Source organism: Coregonus lavaretus (assembly GCF_964263955.1).
Source record: "Coregonus lavaretus genome assembly, chromosome: 14".
Classification (NCBI taxonomy): domain Eukaryota; kingdom Metazoa; phylum Chordata; class Actinopteri; order Salmoniformes; family Salmonidae; genus Coregonus; species Coregonus lavaretus.
Window position 1 is genome coordinate 41,440,291 of NC_140001.1, and position 20,897 is coordinate 41,461,187.

The window sequence follows — 20,897 nt, forward strand, 5'->3', positions numbered from 1 at the left end:
TCCATCTACCCAGACACCCTAGATCCACTCCAATTTGAGTATCACCCCAACAGATCCACAGAAGACGCAATCTCAATTGCACTGCTCTCTCCCACCTGGAAAATAGGAACACCTATGAGAGAATGGTGTTCATCGACTACAGCTCAATACCATAGTTCCCTCAAAGCTTGTCACCAAGCTTGGGACACTGGGTCTGAACACCTCCCTCTGCAACTGCATCCTGGACTTCCTGACAGGCCGACCCCAGGTGGTAAGGGTAGGCAACCCCTCTGCCACACTGACCCTCAAAACTGGGGCCCCCCAGGGGTGTGTGCTTAGCCCCCATCTGTACTCCCTGTTCACCCATGACTGCGTGGCCTTGCACGACTCCAACACCATCACCAAGTTTGCTGACGACACAACGGTGGTAAGCCTGATCACCCGGGACAACAATCTCTCCCTCAAAGTCAGCAAGAACAAGGAGCTGATCGTGGACTACAGGAAACAGTGGAAGCACGTCCCCATCCACATCGACGGGACTGCGGTGGAGAGGGTCAAGAGTTTTAAGTTCTTCGGTGTCCACATCATTGAGGACTTAACATGGTCCACACACACCGGCATTGTCGTGAAGAGGGCGCAACAGCAACTCTTCTCCCTCAGGAGGCTGAAGTGATTCGGTATGGGCTCTCAGATCCTCAAGAAGTTCTACAGCTGCACCATCGAGAGCATCTTGACTGGCTACATCACTGCCTGGTATGGCAACTCCACCGCCATCGACTGCAAGGCTCTGCAGAGGGTGGTGCGGACGGTGCAGTACATCACTGGCCCGAAAAGTGAACTTTAGCCAACCCAGCCATGGACTGTTCATTCTCTGCTACCGTCCGACAAACGGTACCGGAGCATCAGGTCTTGGACAGGCTCTGAGAAAGCTTCTATCTCCAAGCAATAAGACTGTTGAATAGCTAATCAATGGCTACCCACCAACGGACTATCTGCACTGACTCCATCCACACTCTTAGAAAAAAGGGTTCCAAAAGGGTTCTTCCGTTGTCCCCATAGGATAACTATTTTTGGTTCCAGGTAGAACCCTTTTAGGTTCCAGGTAGAACTATTTTAGGTTCCATGCAGAACCCTCTGTGTAAAGGGTTCTATGTGGAACTCAAAGGGTTCTACCTGGAACCAAAATTGTTATATCTGGACCCAAAAGGGTTCTTCAAATGGTTCTCCTATGGGGACAGCCGAAGAACCCTTTTGGGTTCTAGATAGCACCTTTTTTTCATTGATCTCTTCCACAAACTCAATCACACTTACACTGTCACTCTCGCACACACTCACTCACATACACACGCTCACACACACACACGCACAACGCACTCACACCACACACATACCGACGCCTCACACACTCACACATACACACACTATCATACATACACACACACTTCACCATATACAATGCTGCTACTATTTATTATTATTTATCCTGCTGCCTAGTCATTTTTTCCCCCACTGCCTAGATGTACATGTTACCTCAACCTCTACCATATCCCTGCACATTGATATGGTACTGAACTGACCTTGTATAGAGCTTACATTCTTGTGTGTTTTATCTCTCGTGTGTTTTTATTTTTATCTGACCTGGTGTTGCTTTTTTTAAAGATCCTATTCTTGATTCTATTTCGTACATTTATTGAACTCTGCATTGTTGAGGAAGAGCTTGTAAGTAAGCATTTCGTTGTATGGTTTACACCTGTGCATGTGACAAATGAACTTGATTTGACACACGCACACACACACACACACACAACCACACACACACACACACACACACACAAAACAGAATAGAAGTATAACCTTTATTATGATTTATTATAATGATGTATTTTGATATAGAAGCTAAAATGTAAACACCTACATTAAAATGTATTGATGATTATCACAGATTGGCAAATATTACTTTCTGTGTAAGTATATAAGAGAACTAACGGGACTGCCCCGTTAGAGCTCTTGATCGACATGTGTACATGGTGCATTGAGTTGGTTGGAACCTCTCCAGCATGCTGAATATAAAGCATGATTCATTTAAGATTGACTTCGAGTGTCCCTGTGTAAGGATTTCCAAGACACAGGTAGCCATACTTACCGCACATAGGTAACCAGACCCTGGTGTGGTATCCAGGCCTAGTAAAAGTCTTGCTATGGGAATCATATAGTCCTTTACAAATGACTGTAAAAAAGCAAGAGAATGTATAAACAAACAGAAAGAACCAGAGACTGAAAATATACTAATGTCTAGTTCCAGAGAAAACACTATCGAGGAGGGGTGAGAAACTACTGAATGATCATAGCTCTCAAAAATACTTTTGTTATTTCTCTCTCTTTCTCTCTCTGCCCTGTCCATGACTTCCCTTCAAAGACAGTGCAATTTCAGATAATTTTCTCAGTAAGTACTGGAGTACCACCGTGAACAGAGGATTCCCTCAAGACACTGATCTAAGATCAGTTTTGCAGTTCTCCACTTAATAGTTAAGGGCTAGGATTTAGAGAAGGTAAGCTGATCATAGCCTAAGGGAGTGACTAAGTGATCAAACAGTCCATGCACACTCTGCTGGCTGAGATAAGGTGATACACTGCAGATAAGCTCCCTAGCTACGTCCCAAATGGGACCCTGGTCAAAAGAAGTGCACTATATAGGGAATACGGTACTATTTGGGACTCTACCCCTAATACATGACATCTGGTAACCCACCTGGTAGAGCAACGTATCCAGCATACTGATACTGAACACTCTGCCTGCAGCGAACGGCAGGCGGAACATAAAGGCCAGGTTGGAACCCTTATCACGCTCTATCTGTAGGGGGGAGAGGGAAGAGGAGGGGAGGGAGAGAGGGTAGGGGGAGGGAGCAGAGAGAGAGAGGAGGGGGGGTGAGGAGAAGGGGGAGGGGAGGGGAGGGGAGGGGAGGGGAGGGAGAGAGGGTAGGGGGAGGGAGCAGAGAGAGAGAGGGGAGGGGGGGTGAGGAGAAGGGGGAGGGGAGGGGAGGGGAGGGGAGGGGAGGGGAGGGGAGGGGAGGGGAGGGGAGGGGAGGGGAGGGGAGGGAGAGAGGGTAGGGGGAGGGAGCAGAGAGAGAGAGGAGGGGGGGTGAGGAGAAGGGGGAGGGGAGGGAGAGGGGAGAGGGGAGATGGGAAAGAGGTAGGAGAGAGAAAGAAAGAATAGAGAGTACACATGAAATGTCACCAGCTGGCTTGTTAACCCAGCCCCAGGGCTCTATATCTTAAGCCTGAGATCTAAAGAGGGAGGAGTGACATGCCCCCATCGCTGAACTGCTCTGCTCACCTTCTCTAGTTTGGAGAGAGCCAGGGAGTAACAGTCCTTAGCCCTGAACTGCATAAACCTCATGTTGGAGGGGTGGGTCAGCTCGGTGATGATACTGAGGCTGGGGAACAGCCTGGAGAAATGGAGAGAGAGACAAAGAGAGAGAGAGAGGGAGGAGGGAGGGCGAGAGAGAGGTGGAGGAGAGAGGGAGAGAGAGAGGGAGGAGGGAGGGAGAGAAGGAGAGAGAGTGGTAGGGAGGGAGAGAGAGAGAAATAGAGACTTAAAAGGAAGTGATTCCTAAACCTTCCATAACAAAGCCATCACCTACAGATAGATGAACTTGGAGAAGAGTCCCCTGTAGCTCAGTTGGTAGAGCATGGCGCTTGCAATGCCAGGGTTGTGGGTTCATTTCCCACGGGGGGCCAGTATGAAAATGTATGCACTCACTAACTGTAAATCGCTCTGGATTAGAGCGTCTTGCTAAATGACTAAAATGTAAATGTAAGCTGGTCCTGGGGCTCTGTTCACAAACAGACCCCACAGAGCCCCAGGACAATAACACAATTAGACCCAACCAAATCATGAGAAAACAAAAAGAGAATTACTTGACCCATTGGAAAGAATTTACAAAAAAACTGAGCAAACTAGAATGTTATTTGGCCCTAAACTGAGAGTACACAGTGGCAGAATACCTGACCACTGTGACTGACCGAAATTTAAGGAAAGCTTTGACTATGTACAGACTCAGTGAGCATAGCCTTGCTATTGAGAAAGGCCGCCGTAGGCAGACCTGGCTCTCAAGAGAAGACAGGCTATGTGCACACTGCCAACAAAATGAGGTAGAAACTGAGCTGCACTTCCTAACCTCCTGCCAAATGTACAACCATATTAGAGACACATATTTCCCTCAGATTACAGAGATCCCCAAAGAATTAGAAAACAAAACCAATTTTGATAAACTCCCTTATCTACTGGGTGAAATACCAGTGTGCCATCACAGCAGAAAGATTTGTGACCTGTTGCCACAAGAAAAGGGCAACCAGTGAAGAACAAACACCATTGTAAATACAACCCATATTTATGTTTATTTATTTTCCCATTTGTACTTGAACTATTTGCACATTGTTACAACACTGTATATATAGATAACATGACATCTTTTGGAACGTCTGAGTGTAATGTTTACTGTTAATATTTATTGTTTATTACACTTTTGTTTACTATCTACTTCACTTGCTTTGGCAATGTTAACATACGTTTCCCATGCCAATAAGCCCTTAAATTGAAATTGAATTGAGAGAGAGAGAGAGAGAGAGAGAGAGAGAGAGAGAGAGAGAGAGAGAGAGAGAGAGAGAGAGAGAGAGAGAGAGAGAGAGAGAGAGAGAGAGAGAGAGAGAGAGAGAGAGAGAGAGAGAGAGAGAGAGAGAGAGAGAAAGAAAGAGAAAGAGAGAGAGAGCGAGGGGACAGAGATTAAATGCTTGCAGTGATGCATAGTTTACATTTTAGGACGTTGAAGAAAACCTTGCTGAGGTTTTCAACCCTGATAGATGCTGTTTAATATAGTTTCACCCAGGATTTTATTAACTTTAGAGACTTTTCAAGGAAAAGCAACTACACCCAACACTTTCCACGCATTAATTGTGTATTTCATTGTTTGCTAAACAAATGTCCCTCTTGGATAATAAGATTGTTGTTCATAATAATGCTTTACTAGACTACAAGTGGTCCAAACTCAATAGGTTCCTTAAAATGGAGAGCTAAAACTCTGTGTGTAGGCGATCATTTAACATGGGAGCATGCCTCCCATACCATACCTGAACATGGTCTGTACGTTGACGATAGTCTTGGCATCTGCCATATAGTCCTCCTCAGCACTCATGGTGCTCTCCTTGTCCACCACCACCAGGTTATCAGCATAGATGATGCCACACTGCAGCAGATTGTCCAGGCTGCCACAAAGAGAGCAAAACACAATACACCATATTATGATATTCATGACTTTGAAATTTAGCAGCCTATAAAAGATGCACATGTGTAATTGATGACCCTCGTTCATTGTATATCCCTGGGATGTAATGATATGGTATGTCATGGAATGATATATGCTTTATTGTTTCCGGTCTGTGCATGAGGCCATTGTGATGTCATTAGAATAGAGAAGTCATTGTAATTCTGTGAGGAGGGGCATTATCATTATAATGATTAAGTAATGAACACCTACTTATCTATGGTTCCAGCCATGAAGTAGACCATTGGGAAACAGCAGATGGCTTCTAGGAAGTGGTTGTCAGGCCTGCAAACAGGAAAAACACATCAATAGGGACAACGACAACTGCAACCACACACAGATGAAATACAGGTAACTGCAAAAATAAAGGAAACACCAATTTAAAGTGTCTTAATAGGTTGTTGGGCTACCACAAGCCAGAACAGCTTCAATGCACCTTGGCATAGATTCTACAAGTGTCTGGAACTCTATTGTAAGGATGCAACACCCTTCTTTCATGAGAAATTCCATCATTTAGATTTTTGTTGATGGTTGTGGAAAACACTGTCTCAGGTGCCGCTCCAGAAGTGTTTAATTGGGTTAAGATCTGATGACTGACACACACACACACACACACACACACACACACACACACACACACACACACACACACACACACACACACACACACACACACACACCCTTTAAACCCCCTATGCTCCTTTGAGACCCCTCTTTCAAAGTAATTGAGATATCTTCCTCTAGCCATGGTAGCCAAAATAATGGGCAACTGGGCATTTTTATACATGACCCTAAGTATGATGGGATGTTAATTGCTTAATTAACTCTGGAACCACACCTGTGTGGAAGCACCTGCTTTCAATATACGTTGTATCCCTCATTTACTCAAGCGTTGCCTTTATTTTGGCACTTACAGTGGCTTGCGAAAGTATTCACTCCAGACCAAAGGACACATTTCCACCGGTCTAATGTCCATTGCTCGTGTTTCTTGGCCCAAACTGATTGGTGTCCTTTAGTAGTGGTTTCTTTGCAGCAATTCGACCATGAAGGCCTGATTCACACAGTCCCCTCTGAACAGCTGATGTTGAGATGTGTCTGTTATTTGAACTCTGTGAAGCATTTATTTGGGCTGCAATTTCTGAGGCTGGTAACTCTAATGAACTTATCCTCTGCAGCAGAGGTAACTCTGGGTCTTCTATTCCTGTGGCGGTCCTCATGAGAGCCAGTTTCATCATAGCGCTTTATGGTTTTTGCGACTGCACTTGAAGAAATGTTCAGTATTGACTGACCTTCATGTCTTAAAGTAATGATGGACTGTCGTTTCTCTTTGCTTATTTAGAGCTGTTCTTACCATAATATGGACTTGGTCTTTTACCAAATAGGGCTATCTTCTGTATACCCCCCTACCTTGTCACAACACAACTGATTGGCTCAAACGCATTAAGAAGGAAATAAATTAACTTTAAATTAGGCACACCTGTTAATTGAAATGTATTCCAGGTGACTACCTCATGAATCTGGTGGAGAGAATGCCAAGAGTGTGCAAAGCTGTCATCAAGGCAAAGGGTGGCTAAAATAAATATATTTTGATTTGTTTAACACTTTTTTGGTTACTACATGATTCCATATGTGTTATTTCATAGTTTAGATTTTTCACTATTATTCTACAATGTAAAAAATTGTAAAAATAAAGAAAAACCCTTGAATGAGTAGGTGTGTCCAAACTTTTGACTGGTAGTGTATATATACATATACAAACATACATACACATATAAATACATACATATACACATACATATATATATATATACACACACACATATACTTTTTTAAAATATATTTTCCTTTGTTACTTTCTAACCCTACCGCCCCTCCCCTAATTGGAGTAAACTAGTGAACAACAACGCTTAGGCCTCTACTTCCAGCTTATACATACTATATACATTTTATGGACACAGTCAATTTTACAATAGTTTATTCTGTTTGTTTTTACTCCTGAACTTCCTCTACCCTCAACCTCTCCGATCATTTTCATGATGTCCATCTGGTTTGCTTCTATATGCCATATCTTTCAAACTGTGCTCTTTCACAAAGGTTTTCAACCTATAACCTATATACGTATTATGGACACAGTATGTTTTACATTAGTTATCTTGTTGTTATTAGTTGTTATTAGTCCCAACCTTCAACTCCATTCAACCCCTCCCATCTATCTCTTAACACCATCCATATTGGATTTCTATTTGCCATTATTTTTCAACTGTACTGTGATGTTTCACAAAAGTTCTGAACCTTTCTATTCTCATTGTTTCTACAGATAGTAAATTGAAAATAATTTTTTTTGCTAAAAGTATTATTATATTATTGATCGATTGACTATGACTTTTCAGATCACCCAGTAGTGCTATCTGAAGGGTTAGCTCCAGGTAAATATTGCAATTCTTCAGCATTCCTGGAGCTGTGACCAAAAACAAGCTACAAATGGAGAGTACCAAAACAAATTATCTAATGATTCTGTCTCTTCGCAGCAAAATCTGAAGATTGTATCCCCCATATAAATAACATTCTATTGGTTGGAAGAATTTTGTATAATAATTTACATTTAAAAATTATACGTTTTGAATCCGGCATCGTTTTGCGTATCAGTTCATAAACCATGTGCCATGGAATCGGTACGTCAAAAATCTCTTCCCAACTATTTTGCAATCTATATGGGACTGCTGTCAATCCTTTGGTCCTTCTTAAATTAAACTGGTATACTAAATTATTACTGGCAAAAACATAATACACTTACGCACACACACACGCGCACACACACACACACACACACACACACACACACACACACACCAGAGTGCTCCCCAGTGCTCCATTAATCCAACAGAGGCACAGCCAGCAATGAATAATGCAGAAATCGTTTCTCATCCTGCGTCAGTTGAGTTAACCCCAGGCTGCTTCTGCTGTATAATAACCTCTCTCTCTCTCTACTGAGGTAACACTGGCAATTCCTTCATGTCACACCTCATTCATCTTCATGTAGCCAAACGATACATCTTGGTAACACTTTCTTTCAAAGTTACCATCTGTGTGTAATGTATTTTACTGCTATAATTAAGCAATAAGGCCATTGGATGTGTGGTATATGGCCAATAACCACGGCTAAGGGCTGTTCTTAGCACAACGGAAACACGCCTGGACACAGCCCTTAGCCGTGGTATATTGGCCATATATCACAAACCCCAGAGGAGCCTTTTTGATATTATAAACTGGTTACCAACGTAATTAGAGCAGTAAAAATACATGTTTTGTCATACCCTTGGTATACGGTCTGATATACCACGGCTTTCAGCCAATCAGGGCTCGACCCACCCAGTTTATAAGTAGTTTTATAACACACTTTACCAACTGAATGTAATGCATTATGAAAATAACATACAGTATATATAAGCATGAATACTATGTTATGCATTTATAAAGGCTGTTTTAAGATTCCATGAGCTATTACCAATGCTTACAGTCTTAAAATGCCCTATGAGTGTCCTATAAAGCACTATAAATACATGATATATAGGTGGTTTAAAGGATATGTTACCTAAAACCCTTATAAAGAAGCAAAGTGATTTCTTACGGGTAGTCTAGTAGCAGTACAATAGGGTTGAGCTCTTTTCTGGGGCGGTAGTAGGCCCGTAGAGGGACAATGAAGTTATAGAGGCCGTTCCCTGCCGTCTCTGCAGATACTATGATCAACTTGTTCTTAAAACCATAGGCCTTGGCATCCTCAAAACTGTTGTGTCTGCAACCCTGGACATGACAATGTAAAAAAATAAAATGTGAATTATGTTTAAAGGTTGTTAATGTTTGTCACGTCTGTCAGTTTTATTATTTATTAAGGCAACTTTTGTTTCCATAAACATAAACTATTCAATAAACTATTCTATTGTGTTAACAATATACAATTGTTTTTCTGCTCTCTTCTATTAATCAAAGCTACAAAGACTTCCTATTCTATTATTCATACAGTCAACAAAGAGGATCCAATGTACAATTCAATTGTTTAGACACAACACAACACAATAGAATACAATATAATTGTTTACTGTCTTTGGAATAGGATGATGTGGCTTAATAATTAGCACATAAGAGAATAAAACCAAGTTTGTTTTTGCACAATAGGCCTCAGCACGTCCATGTCTCTACTCACCTTGTCCAGGCGAAGGCAGCAGAATGAGGCTTTCTGAGGTAGGAGATGGCACAGGGTTGGAGAGCTGCCAATGTATGGGGAGTTGGGAGGGTATCCTTTCACAAAGCTGAGGTAAAACAACAGCAAAAACACACATACAGAGAAAGGCTTGAGAACTTTAGCAACAAGGCAATCTATTAAATAATCAAATCAAATCAAACTGTATTCATCACATGCTTCGTAAACACCTTGGTGCATCCGTACCGCTTGCCGTGCGGTAGCAGAGAGATCAGTCTATGACTTGGGTGGCTGGAGTCTTTGAAAAAAATTTTGTGCCTGGTATAGAGGTCTTGGATGGCAGGGAGCTCGGCCCAAGTGATAAACTGGGCCGTACGCACTACCCTCTGTAGCGCCTTGCGGTCGGATGCCAAGCAGTTGCCATACCAAGCGGTGATGCAGCCACTCAAGATGCTCTCAAAGGTGCAGCTGTATAAGCTTTTGAGGATCTGAGGGCATTGTCGTGCCCTCTTCACAACTGTGTTGGTGTGTTTGGACCATGATAGATCCTTAGTGATGTGGACACCGAGGAACTTGAAGCTCTCGACCCGCTCCACTACAGCCATGTCGATGTGAATGGGGACGTGCTCGGCCCTCCGTTTCCTGTAGTCCCCGATCAGCGCCTTTGTCTTGCTGATGTTGAGGGAGACGTTGCTGTCCTGGCACCACACTGCCAGGTCTCTGACCTCCTCCCTATAGGTTGTCTCATCGTTGTTGGTGATCAGGCCTACCACTGTCGTGTTGTCGGCGAACTTAATGATGGTGTTGGAGTCGTGCGCGACCACGCAGTCGTGGGTGAACAGGGAGTACAGGAGTCGTGGGTGAACAGGGAGTACAGGAGGGGATTAATGTGGCAGATGTGTTGTTTCCTACCCTCACCACCTGGGGGCGGCCCGCCAGGAAGTCCAGGATCCAGTTGCAGAGAGAGGTATTCAGTCCCAGGGTCCTTATCTTAGTGATGAGCTTGGAGGGCACTATGGTGTTGAATGCTGAGCTTTAGTCAATGAGCAGCATTCTTATGTAGGTGCTCTGCAAAAAATTTGACCACTGCAAAATGATCAGTTTCTCTGGTTTTATATTATACAATATTGTCATTTAGAGCATTTATTTGCAGAAAATGACAACTGGTCAAAATAACAAAAAAGATGCAGTGTTGTCAGACCTCGAATAATGCAAAGAAAATAAGTTCATGTTAATTTTTAAACAACACAATACTAATGTTTTAGCTTAGGAAGAGTTCAGAAATCAATATTTGGTGGAATAACCCTGATTTTCAATCACAGCTTTCATGCGTCTTGGCATGCTCTCCACCAGTCTTTCACATTGATGTTGGGTGACTTTATGCCACTCCTGGCGCAAAAATTCAATCAGCTCGGCTTTGTTTGATGGCTTGTGACCATCCATCTTCCTCTTGATCACATTCCAGAAGTTTTCAATGGGGTTCAGGTCTGGAGATTGGGGTGGCCATGACAGGATCTTGATCTGGTGGTCCTCCATCCACACCTTGATTGACCTGGCTGTGTGGCATGGGGCATTGTCCTGCTGCAAAGACCAATCCTCAGAGTTGGGGAACAATGTCCGATTCCAGCCTTGCTGAAGCACCCCGAGATCATCACCGATCCTCCACAAAATTTCACAGTGGGTTCGAGACGCTGTGGCTTGTAGGCCTCTCCAGGTCTCCGTCTAACCATTAGATGACCAGGTGTTGGGCAAAGCTGAAAATTGGACTCATCAGAGAAGATGACCTTACTCCAGTCCTCTACGGTCCAATCCTTATGGTCTTTTGCAAACCTCAGCCTGGCTCTTCTTTGCTTCTCATTGATGAAGGGCTTTTTTCTAGCTTTGCACGACTTCAGCCCTGTCCCTAGGAGCCTGTTTCGAACCGTCCTCGCCGTGCACTTCACCCCAGCTGTCGTTTGCCATTCTTTTTGTAGGTCACCTGATGTCATCCTACAGTTGTTGAGTGACATGCAAATGAGTTGGCGGTTATCCTGGTCAGTAGAGTCGTTTTCACCCTCTGCCGGTCTGTAGCGTTGTTGTCCCTAATGTCTGCTGCTTGCCCTTGTTCTTATGAACCACCGTCTTCGAAATTCTAAGGATGGAAGCAACCTGACGCTCACTGTATCCCTCTGCCAGTAAAGCCAGAATTGAACCCTTCTTTTCCTCACTCAAATCTTTCCTTTTCAACTCTTTTGGCATGGTCAATAGTTATTTTTTGATTTATATTACTTTTGAGGTACTATTAGCACTGTTTTTACCATCCAGCTGGTCCTATTGCAAGAGGATAGTGATGACCACAGCAGTGGTTTTTATACTTTTCCTCATTAAATAAGATTTGATTCAGGTGATCACCTAATCAGTACCTAATTCAGTAGAATGCGGTGTGCCTGTGTTGGAATTCAACAGACACTGGAATGGAATGGCTGTCATACATGTAGAGATGCTGATTTAAGAAAAATTTGCAGTGGTCTCTTAATTTTTTCCACAGCTGTAAGTGCAATAGAGATTGTGTCATCTGTGGATCTGTTGGGACGGTATGTGGGTCAAGGGTGTCTGGGATGAGGGTGTTGATGTGATCCATGACCAGACTTTCAAAGCATTTCATAGCTACCGATGTGAGTGCTATGGGGCGATAGTCATTTAGACAGGTTACCTTGGCGTTTTTGGGCACAGTGACTATGGTGGTCTGCTTGGGTCAGGGAGAGGTTGAAAATGTCAGTGAAGACACTTGCCAGTTGGTCAGCGCATGTTCTGAGTAGGCGTCCTGGTAATCCATCTTGCCCTGTGGCCTTGTGAATGTTAACTTGTTTACTCGGCTACAGAGAGCGTGATCACACAGCTGGTGCTCTCAGTCATGGTTCAGTGTTGCTTGCCTCGAAGCAAGCATAGAAGGCATTTAGCTCGTCTGGTAGGCTCGCATCACTGGGCAGCTTGCGGCTGGGTTTCCCTTTGTAATCCATGATAGTTTGCAAGCCCTGCCACATCGGACGAGCGTCAGAGCCGGTGTAGTAGGATCCGATCTTAGTCCTGTGTTGACGCTTTGCCTGTTAGTAATGTATCAATGTCAGTACACATAATACACATGGTAATATTTTATGTAAAGTATTGTATATAAATTCAAAGCCTTGTTGTATTGAAGGTTAACACAGAGGAGTGATGGATTGCTACATACAGTATTGAGACTGAGTGAGTGCATCCTTTTTCCAAAGGCTTGTATATCACATGACCACTGTGGAACTTCAAGTTGACCGTAACCCCATGAGTCGTTGGCCATGACCAGTTCTCTCTCTCTCTCTCTCTCTCTCTCTCTCTCTCTCTCTCTCTCTCTCTCTCTCTCTCTCTCTCTCTCTCTGACAGAAGGTCAAATGAGCGTGATCCACAGTCACCTGCTCTAACCCCCATCCCATTCACACTCATCTCCTCTCACCTTCTGTGATTGAATGGATAGAGTAGATATGTGGTTCAACCTTGAGCTGAATGGACGCTGAAAGTATTGAATGGACTCTTACTTCTCATAACCCTTCAGATAATTACAATTATTTCTAGGTACAGCCCAGTCATAATCCATCAAGTAGGAACTTCTTGCAACCCACCAATTTATTCCCGACCCGCCAAAGAAACTCCTAAACCCCTCCCAATCCTCTCCTCCCCTGTGATTGGACACTCACTCTGACACAGACGAGCCCTCCTCGTCTGAGTGGTTGGTCTCGTCCTCTGATTGGTCGCTGAGCAGGTCGCAGGGCAGGATGGAGGAGGAGTCAGCTATCTCCAGGACGGGGGCGATGCTGGGCCGTCTGCTCCCAGCCCCGTTCTCTGTAGGCAGGGTCAGCTTACTGCTGTCCTCTGGGGGGTCCGCCGGGTGCTGGAGGTCCATGGCTACCGTCCCTGGAAAAGGTGGTAGAATGGAGGGTGAGACAATTATATGTATGGGGTGGTGCTGAAGTGTAAATGGCCCTACTGTTAGATAGCTGGACTTCATTGTCAATTGATATTGTCCATTTATTGATAACTGTTTAAATGTCTGCAAAAAAAAACTTTGGTGATCCTTCCTATTAACACACTATACATTTTAAGCACATGATGTTGCCTAGTGATGATATTCATGATTATTTTAATCATCATCTTTTTTTATTGAAATGAACCTGCACAGCTGGTGTGCTGTCATTACTTTTAGTTGAATTGGTCAAATCACTTTGTCTTTTGTCCTTCCCCAAAGCAGCACACTCATCCATCAAACTCATATTTCCTCTCTACATTTCATTTTAGTAGACTTTACAGACTAATGTCCTCTACTCAACAGTATCTGGGTCGTTCCACAAAATGGGTGCCTTTTGCGTCCCTTTGATATTTTAAGTAGAAATTATACACCAATATTGAATATATATTTTATTTTAAAAGCCTGTTATATTAAATGAAATGCACTTTAATATAGACCACATTCAATAAGAATTCAATCAATCAGATTTTTTTATATGAATATAGGCTTGCTAAAGTTCAGAAATTCAGCATTTTCAACCCCCTTAATCCAAAAATGTATCCAAGTTTCACCATCTATGTAAAGTCCTAATTATTTTGCTGCTTTTACAAAGTCATTTCTGAATATTATTATTGATATTCATGTGATTAGTGATGCGTTTACGTCTGTCCTTAATTTTAAGGTAAAACCTGTTGTGCAAACAATTTACCCCTTTAAAATAATGTACCATTCCACCAAAATAAATGATTCACAACAGGTGACATCGTTTGGGTCTTCTGAACAGCATGGTGGAAAAGGAAGTAAGTCTTCTTTCTCTTTTTGGTCTATTTATAATTGTTTTATCATCTTTGACTGAGGTGGTCGAGCTCAACACGTCAACCATGTTCGCTCAATTAATGTTAGGAAAACTTGAATTTGATTACATTTTCATTATGTGTGGAACATACAGTATGTATAATTTCTATGTGGTCCCATGATCTTCACCACATGAGGAGTAATGGCCGATCTTCACCTAAAACCTCAACCCTGTTATCGTCAACCCTGTCAGAGGCCCAACGGTAACTTAATCAGTGTGATATTATGTGAGTTTATTTGTACAAGGGATGCTTTAACAATGAGAAAATGTTGGATTTCTCTCAAACATGCTTTTAATAGTTAGGAAGTTACATAAGTGTCCGTAACAGGGTTGACAGACATTGTGGTACAAGTGCAGATAAAATACTCTTAGTTCATAGGATTTTAATGCCTAAGATGTTAAAAGGTGTTTTTACGTAGACTAAACATATCTTCCATGCAATTGAATGTTGAAAGAAGATATATTTTAAAGTTAATTTCTAAAAAGTTTGCATGTCCAAAAGGCACCCATTTCATGGAACGACCCATCTACACTATACCATCTACCCTCATTCTATAGAATTATAAAGTACCCGTCACAGCTGTGCTATACACTACCTTGACAGAAACAGTTGAATACAAAATTACTTCAATGCCGTCACTGAATGGATGCCCTTGAGTTCATTGTCAGCATGGTAAATTACAAGTTCTAAAGCCATCTGATCAAAGCAGATGCGTCCACCTTTTGTATCTCATTTCTGAAAGGCTACAAAGGCAGGCAAAACGTTATCTTGTTATAGTGACGAGTAGCTTCATCACTTGACTTTAGGGTTTTAAAGGCACTATGCTGAAAGTAAAGGAACCCTACAGCACATGCAAAACCACATAGACGTGCTTATGTCAAAAGTATATATGGACTGCATACTGTATGAAAAGTCATACATAACGTATCACATACAACATTTTGATAGGACAGTTCATGCTAATTTGATAAACAGAACTAAAATGATGTAAAATTATGTGCAAAAACCTGTCAAGAAAACACTGATTAACAGCAAATACATTTACATAAAATATCAAGCTGTAACAATCACACAAAAGAATGACCCTACACAATAGATAGCACAATGGTATGGTAGCAACATGCACAAACTTACCATACAAAGTGGCCTGATCAACTTTAACAAGTGGTAGTAGAAAAAACAACAACAAAAGTCAGCCCAGAAAAGGAAAATAGCCAATAGAGTCAGAAAATAACACATGCATGCCATGAAAGAGAGCACAAGCACACAACAACCACCACAAACAAATCACCACCATGTCAATGCCAACATACGGGTCGTTCCACCAATTTGGAGCCTTTTGAGAGGTGTAACTTTGTAAAATAAAATAAAAAAACGTTTGATTTCACCTAATTTTTACATTCTGGCATAAAGAGCACATGTTCAACTTCATAAAAAACATTTTATTTCCATCTCAAGAGGTAAAAAAATTAATAATACTATAGTAAGTGTCTATTAAGTTCCAAATAAGGTAACAAGGTTGAACGTCACAGGGTTGACAATTTCTTCTTAAATCATCCATGAATCCCTTTGTGACAGGGGGAATGGAAGCTTGTTGTGTGCAACATGGAGTGGCAAGCTTCACAAAAAAAAGATTGAAATTGATATAACATTTCTAGCCTGTCTATCTTGGGTAACAGGGTTGACGTGTTATGCTTGACCCGCTCACCACAAAACACCAGTAAATAGCCAAAAATAGTATAATTAGCTCACCTGCTTGTACTCTATGATTTGACTATTAGATGGTCAATGTTTCTTTCGAAACAAATATTTAAAAAGGAATAGTTTCACCATCTTAAACGAGAGTTCAATTCACGTAACAGAGTTGAACTTAAAATGAGGGACGGACATAAATAAATCACTATTCATTTGATATAAATAATAATCTTCAGAAATAACTTTGTCAAAGCAACAAACTAACTAGGGCTTTACAATTATGGTGAAACTTCGATCCATTTTGGGATTAAGTGGGTTACAATCTTCCTAGAAGTGACACAGGGTTGACGGAGGGACATGTCAAAATGCAGAATTCTGGCACTTTAGCAAGCCTTTATTCATATAAAAATCTGATTGATTGAATTCTTCATGTGGTCTATATTAAAGGGCACTTCATTTAATATAACAGGCTATAAAAAATGTAATATTGGTGCACAACATCTACGTAAAATATCAAACGGACGCAAAAGGCACTCATTTCGTGGAATGACCCATACAGCAGGTGCACTGTGAAATCTTTGACCTGGCAAAAGTTGTAGCTGAGCTCATACACAGCAGTGAAGAGTGAAGAAATAAAAACAAAACTCAGTCATCCCTCTCTCCCCACTACCCTCTACATGAGACTCCCTCCCTCCCTCCCTCCCTCCATCCCCCCCCCCCGTCCCCCCCCCCCCGTCCCCCCACCTCCCTCCCTCCCTCCCCACTAACCCCTTTATCAGATATGGAAGATATAGACCCTTCTCTCTCACTCTCCCCTCCCTCCCACCATCCCTCTTCCCCGTTTCTCACCCATGCTGGCGATGATGCTGTGTACAGGCAGCCTGGAGGGGGCGTCGTACAGCCCGGCCACCGGCAGGCCCTTCTTGTCCTTCTCCTCCTGTTTGAAGATGAAGGCGGAGTTCTCTTCCTTGGTGATGTTGATGTAGTAGCAGGTGTCTGGGGCGGCCATGATGTGGCGAGGACCTGGGTTCAGCAGGATGCTCTTGTTGTCCTCCCTCTTCACCCCGATCAGACACACACCGTACCTGAGGGGAGATGGAATAGATACTTTAATGTCCGTTTGGTTAGAGCAGAAATTAGCCTTCTGCCTTTTTTCCAACACCCCCAGAGAAATGAAGAGTAGGCTCAGTCATCTGATATGTTGTTGTTTAATCCAGTGGTGTAAAACTCCAGTCCTAGAGAGCACCTGCAGGCTATCATGGTTTGTCTTTTATACAGAGGCTGATACATTCCTGGGTTACCAGGATAATCAGTAAGCCTGTCTACTCACTTTTTGTGTGCGTGGAAGGAGGCATAGGTGAAACTCTTCCCGTCGTACTCCCCGAAGAACTTGCTGTCACACAGGCGAATGTGGTAGACCTCGTTCCCAGAGCAACGTCCATATGTCCTCTGCCACTGCTCTGGAGACAGCTGGCCCTCCCTGTAGTTAAGGACATAAGAAGTGGAGGAAACTCATTGTGGCCTTATGTCCCATGATGATTGAGCAATTCATTGACTCTCTGTAATAGCAGTATCTGAGAGGAGAGACTCAGTGGTCTAATACCTGACAACACCTTGACCTGAGATGCTCGACAGTGATGAACTACTAGCTATTATGAAGAGACTGATTCCCTTTTCACAGTACAGTCTCCTCCTGAACCGTAATGTGCTGGCTCAGATATTTTATTTTCACATTGTCCTTTCCAGCACAGTTCCAGTAACTATGGTTGATGGATATGTAAATTGAACAGCACAGTACAGCTTGGCTCGGATCGGCATTGTTCGGCTCAGTAGTGTGAAAAATATATGGTTCTTCTTCTTCTTTATGTACAAAAAATGGCAGACTGAACGCTTTCAGACTGAATGGTTTCAGACTGAATGCTTTCAGACTGAATGCTTTCAGGTGTATTGATAAACACTCTGGTTTGGCTCAGTTACCTCCACTCCAATAGTACTCATTTGGCTTGATTTGCAACTCAGCACTTTCCCTTGAATTATAGCTCCATCTGGCCAAACAAATTGCTTCTGACCTTTTATGAGCTTGTACTCAGCCATACTCTGCATCTATTGTTCTTCTCTCGCTATCTCTCTCTCTCTCCTCTCTTTCGCTCTCCTTCTCTCTCTCCCTTTCACATTTTCACTTTTAATCAATCTGATGACTTCAGAGAAACTTATCCATAAAAACCTGTCACATAAAAATAAAATAGCCTATCCAAGTTTCCATAAAGAGGATTACACAAGCTGTGGATATTATAACGGTGCTGAAGTTTTTATCACCTTGGCTTGGTGTTGATGGCAGCACACAGTGAGATTTATGAGTGTGGAGGCACAAGGTAAACTCTATGGCAGTGCAGTAGCTTTCTGGAAGGAGACCACAATAGATGAATGCCTTTGGCCAGAACCACATTTGTTTGTTGTTGTTGTTGTTGTGGCTTCTTGGCACTTTAGAAAGAAGGAAACCTCAATTTATAGGTTACGGTTTCACACTTCAAAACCTGCATGTATAATAATGGATTGTATTTGTATAGCACTTTCTCACAACCCCAAAGTCGAGGTTTATGGTTCCAATATTGATGCTTATTTGCTGAGTTTTCAGTAGAAGGGAGAGACTCATTCATGTTTTAATGGGAAGTTAATGTGGTGTACTCACTGTCCTCTGGAGGTGTGCACTAGGAGTGTGACCAGCGTGGATGTGGCTGGACATACACAGTTCAAAGCCAGCATGGCATACTTGAATTCCTCCTCACAGACCACATGATCTAACAAATAAACCAGAATACTGTAAGTCAGAGCAAGTGTTGTAAGGACTTGGTTTTTGTAAGGCTTAAAAATGAAGAAGGAGACAGAAATGGAGAGAAAGTGTAGTGGGGTGGGGAGGGAAGGAAGGAACGAGCAAGTTAGAGAGATAAAGTGAAGAATGGAGTGGTTTAGAGAATGGAGTGGAGAGAGAATGGAGTGGAGAGAGAATGTAAGAGAAAGAGACAGGGAGACTGCAATCTGCGAGGAGGCAAGCTCACCAGCAAACTTTACATGGAATTTGTTCTCTGGTTTGAGGATCTGCACGTACAGTGGGCAGTTTGGGGCAAAGTCCTTCACAGCCCAGGCTCTCAGTATGGTCTGGTGGTCCTGCAGGAGAAAACAACATCCCTTACCATCTGCCACTTCTGAGAATTGGCAAGCTAGGCTGTAATGTGTACCCAATACGGGTATATAAATCCAATATATATTTTTCTTTTTTTTTTCATTTCTGTTCATCTTGAAAAATCAACTGAGTGGAAAAGTAAAAGAGTACTTGAGCCACAGATCCAATCATCGCGATCTAACTGTGAGGGAGTTGGAGTGGAAATATTCAGTTAATTACAATCGTAACTCTATTCATATTTGGACATGTACTGAGTTATGATTGCAATGAGCTGAATATGAAGTCATGAATCTGATAATGAACTTACAGCAGCAGTGCGGTCCACCTCATTCCTACTGCTCAGGATAAAACAGGCTTCTGCATCATCCATCCTGTAGGAAACACACTGTATTACAGAAACACACACACACACACACACACACACAACAAGCCAAGCCAAGGAAGCTTCAGACAGGTATCATTAGTGAGAACTACCTGTGAGAAAAGCTAATAGGCTAACAGCACCATGTTGTTGGAATGTGCACTGTACTGTCTCACTACTGTATTTCTGTATCATCCTGAGTCATTTCATGCGTGAAAATGGGTGTGGGATGAGCTGCTGGAATTACGACCCTGTTTTCACTGAATGGCCATGCAGCGCTGTGCTGCAGTGGACAGGGTACATTTCACGCCATCCCAGTTTTCCCTCATGGGGACGAGCAGTATGACCACAATTCAACCATCCATCACCATTCCATAACATCCACCCTATGGCTACAATAAAAACTGCAGCTATACATTAGAACAGCTGCATATCAATGGATGCCTGTATTGTGTTATTGACAGGTCAGCCCCTGCCAGTGCCAACTCGTTTTGGTGTGATATACCCTTGCAAAAGTGTGTGTTGATGCTTTTGAACTTGGCTGTTATGACGAGGATGAGCAGTAGTGAGAAATCCCATTACACTGATATACTGTACTAGGAGAGGAAAGTCAACTGAATGAATACCTTAGGCCGCCATTTTCCTGATTTTACTGCTCTCTTATCTGCCAGCACCACAAGGTACACAGACTCACTCACAGACGCTTGACTCATATCTGAGATCAGAAAGCCTATCAGCCAGTAACTATGAGGACTCAATAAAAGGTTCATGAGAGGTTGGTCCTTAACTGAGGTAACCACAGCCGACCTCTGTGACCTCAACTGATGGTGTCATTAACTTTTCTGATCCCCCTCGCTTCCCTTTATCATTGCAATTAGAAATGTTATAGAATGGAGCTGACCGAGAGACGTGATATTTCTATCTATAACGCACCACAACATTGAGCCCTGTTCAACGCTGCCCTTCTCTCCCATTGAGACTCTTTACTCCCCGTGGGCAGTGGGTCACTCACTTGGCCCTCATGAGGTCTGTGTCTTTGAGCGCTGAGCCCTGGAGATAGATGACCCTCTGGGACCACAGGGGGATCTGGAGGATACGACGCACCTGGATGTCCATCTCCGTAGGGCATAGGATCACCACATAGTAGTCCTGCAGGAGAGCAGGGTAGATACCTGTTAGATACCTTATATCTAGACTGAATGTTTGCATTTTTACCTATGATATTTTGCAAGCTAATTGCACATGTTGTTAGGCACGAGATTTGATCGTCTTAATGAAAAGGGTGACAAA

The 20,897-nt window shown here is 42.7% G+C and overlaps 1 protein-coding gene across 1 annotated transcript in view; it reads right to left on the reverse strand.

The window, feature by feature from the left end:
• kcnt1b (potassium sodium-activated channel subfamily T member 1b) overlaps positions 1 to 20,897 on the reverse strand; it is a gene marked incomplete at both ends in the record, with an annotated part of 102,383 nt that overhangs the window by 11,653 nt on the left and 69,833 nt on the right. The window contains 14 exons of the mRNA XM_084176353.1: positions 2,123 to 2,206; positions 2,729 to 2,830; positions 3,314 to 3,425; positions 5,107 to 5,241; positions 5,514 to 5,585; positions 8,929 to 9,101; positions 9,502 to 9,607; positions 13,206 to 13,422; positions 16,915 to 17,150; positions 17,396 to 17,545; positions 18,755 to 18,863; positions 19,122 to 19,230; positions 19,554 to 19,617; positions 20,620 to 20,756. Of these exons, the coding sequence (XP_084032479.1) occupies positions 2,123 to 2,206; positions 2,729 to 2,830; positions 3,314 to 3,425; positions 5,107 to 5,241; positions 5,514 to 5,585; positions 8,929 to 9,101; positions 9,502 to 9,607; positions 13,206 to 13,422; positions 16,915 to 17,150; positions 17,396 to 17,545; positions 18,755 to 18,863; positions 19,122 to 19,230; positions 19,554 to 19,617; positions 20,620 to 20,756 (1,806 nt within the window). The remainder of the gene's footprint in view (positions 1 to 2,122; positions 2,207 to 2,728; positions 2,831 to 3,313; positions 3,426 to 5,106; positions 5,242 to 5,513; positions 5,586 to 8,928; positions 9,102 to 9,501; positions 9,608 to 13,205; positions 13,423 to 16,914; positions 17,151 to 17,395; positions 17,546 to 18,754; positions 18,864 to 19,121; positions 19,231 to 19,553; positions 19,618 to 20,619; positions 20,757 to 20,897) is intronic.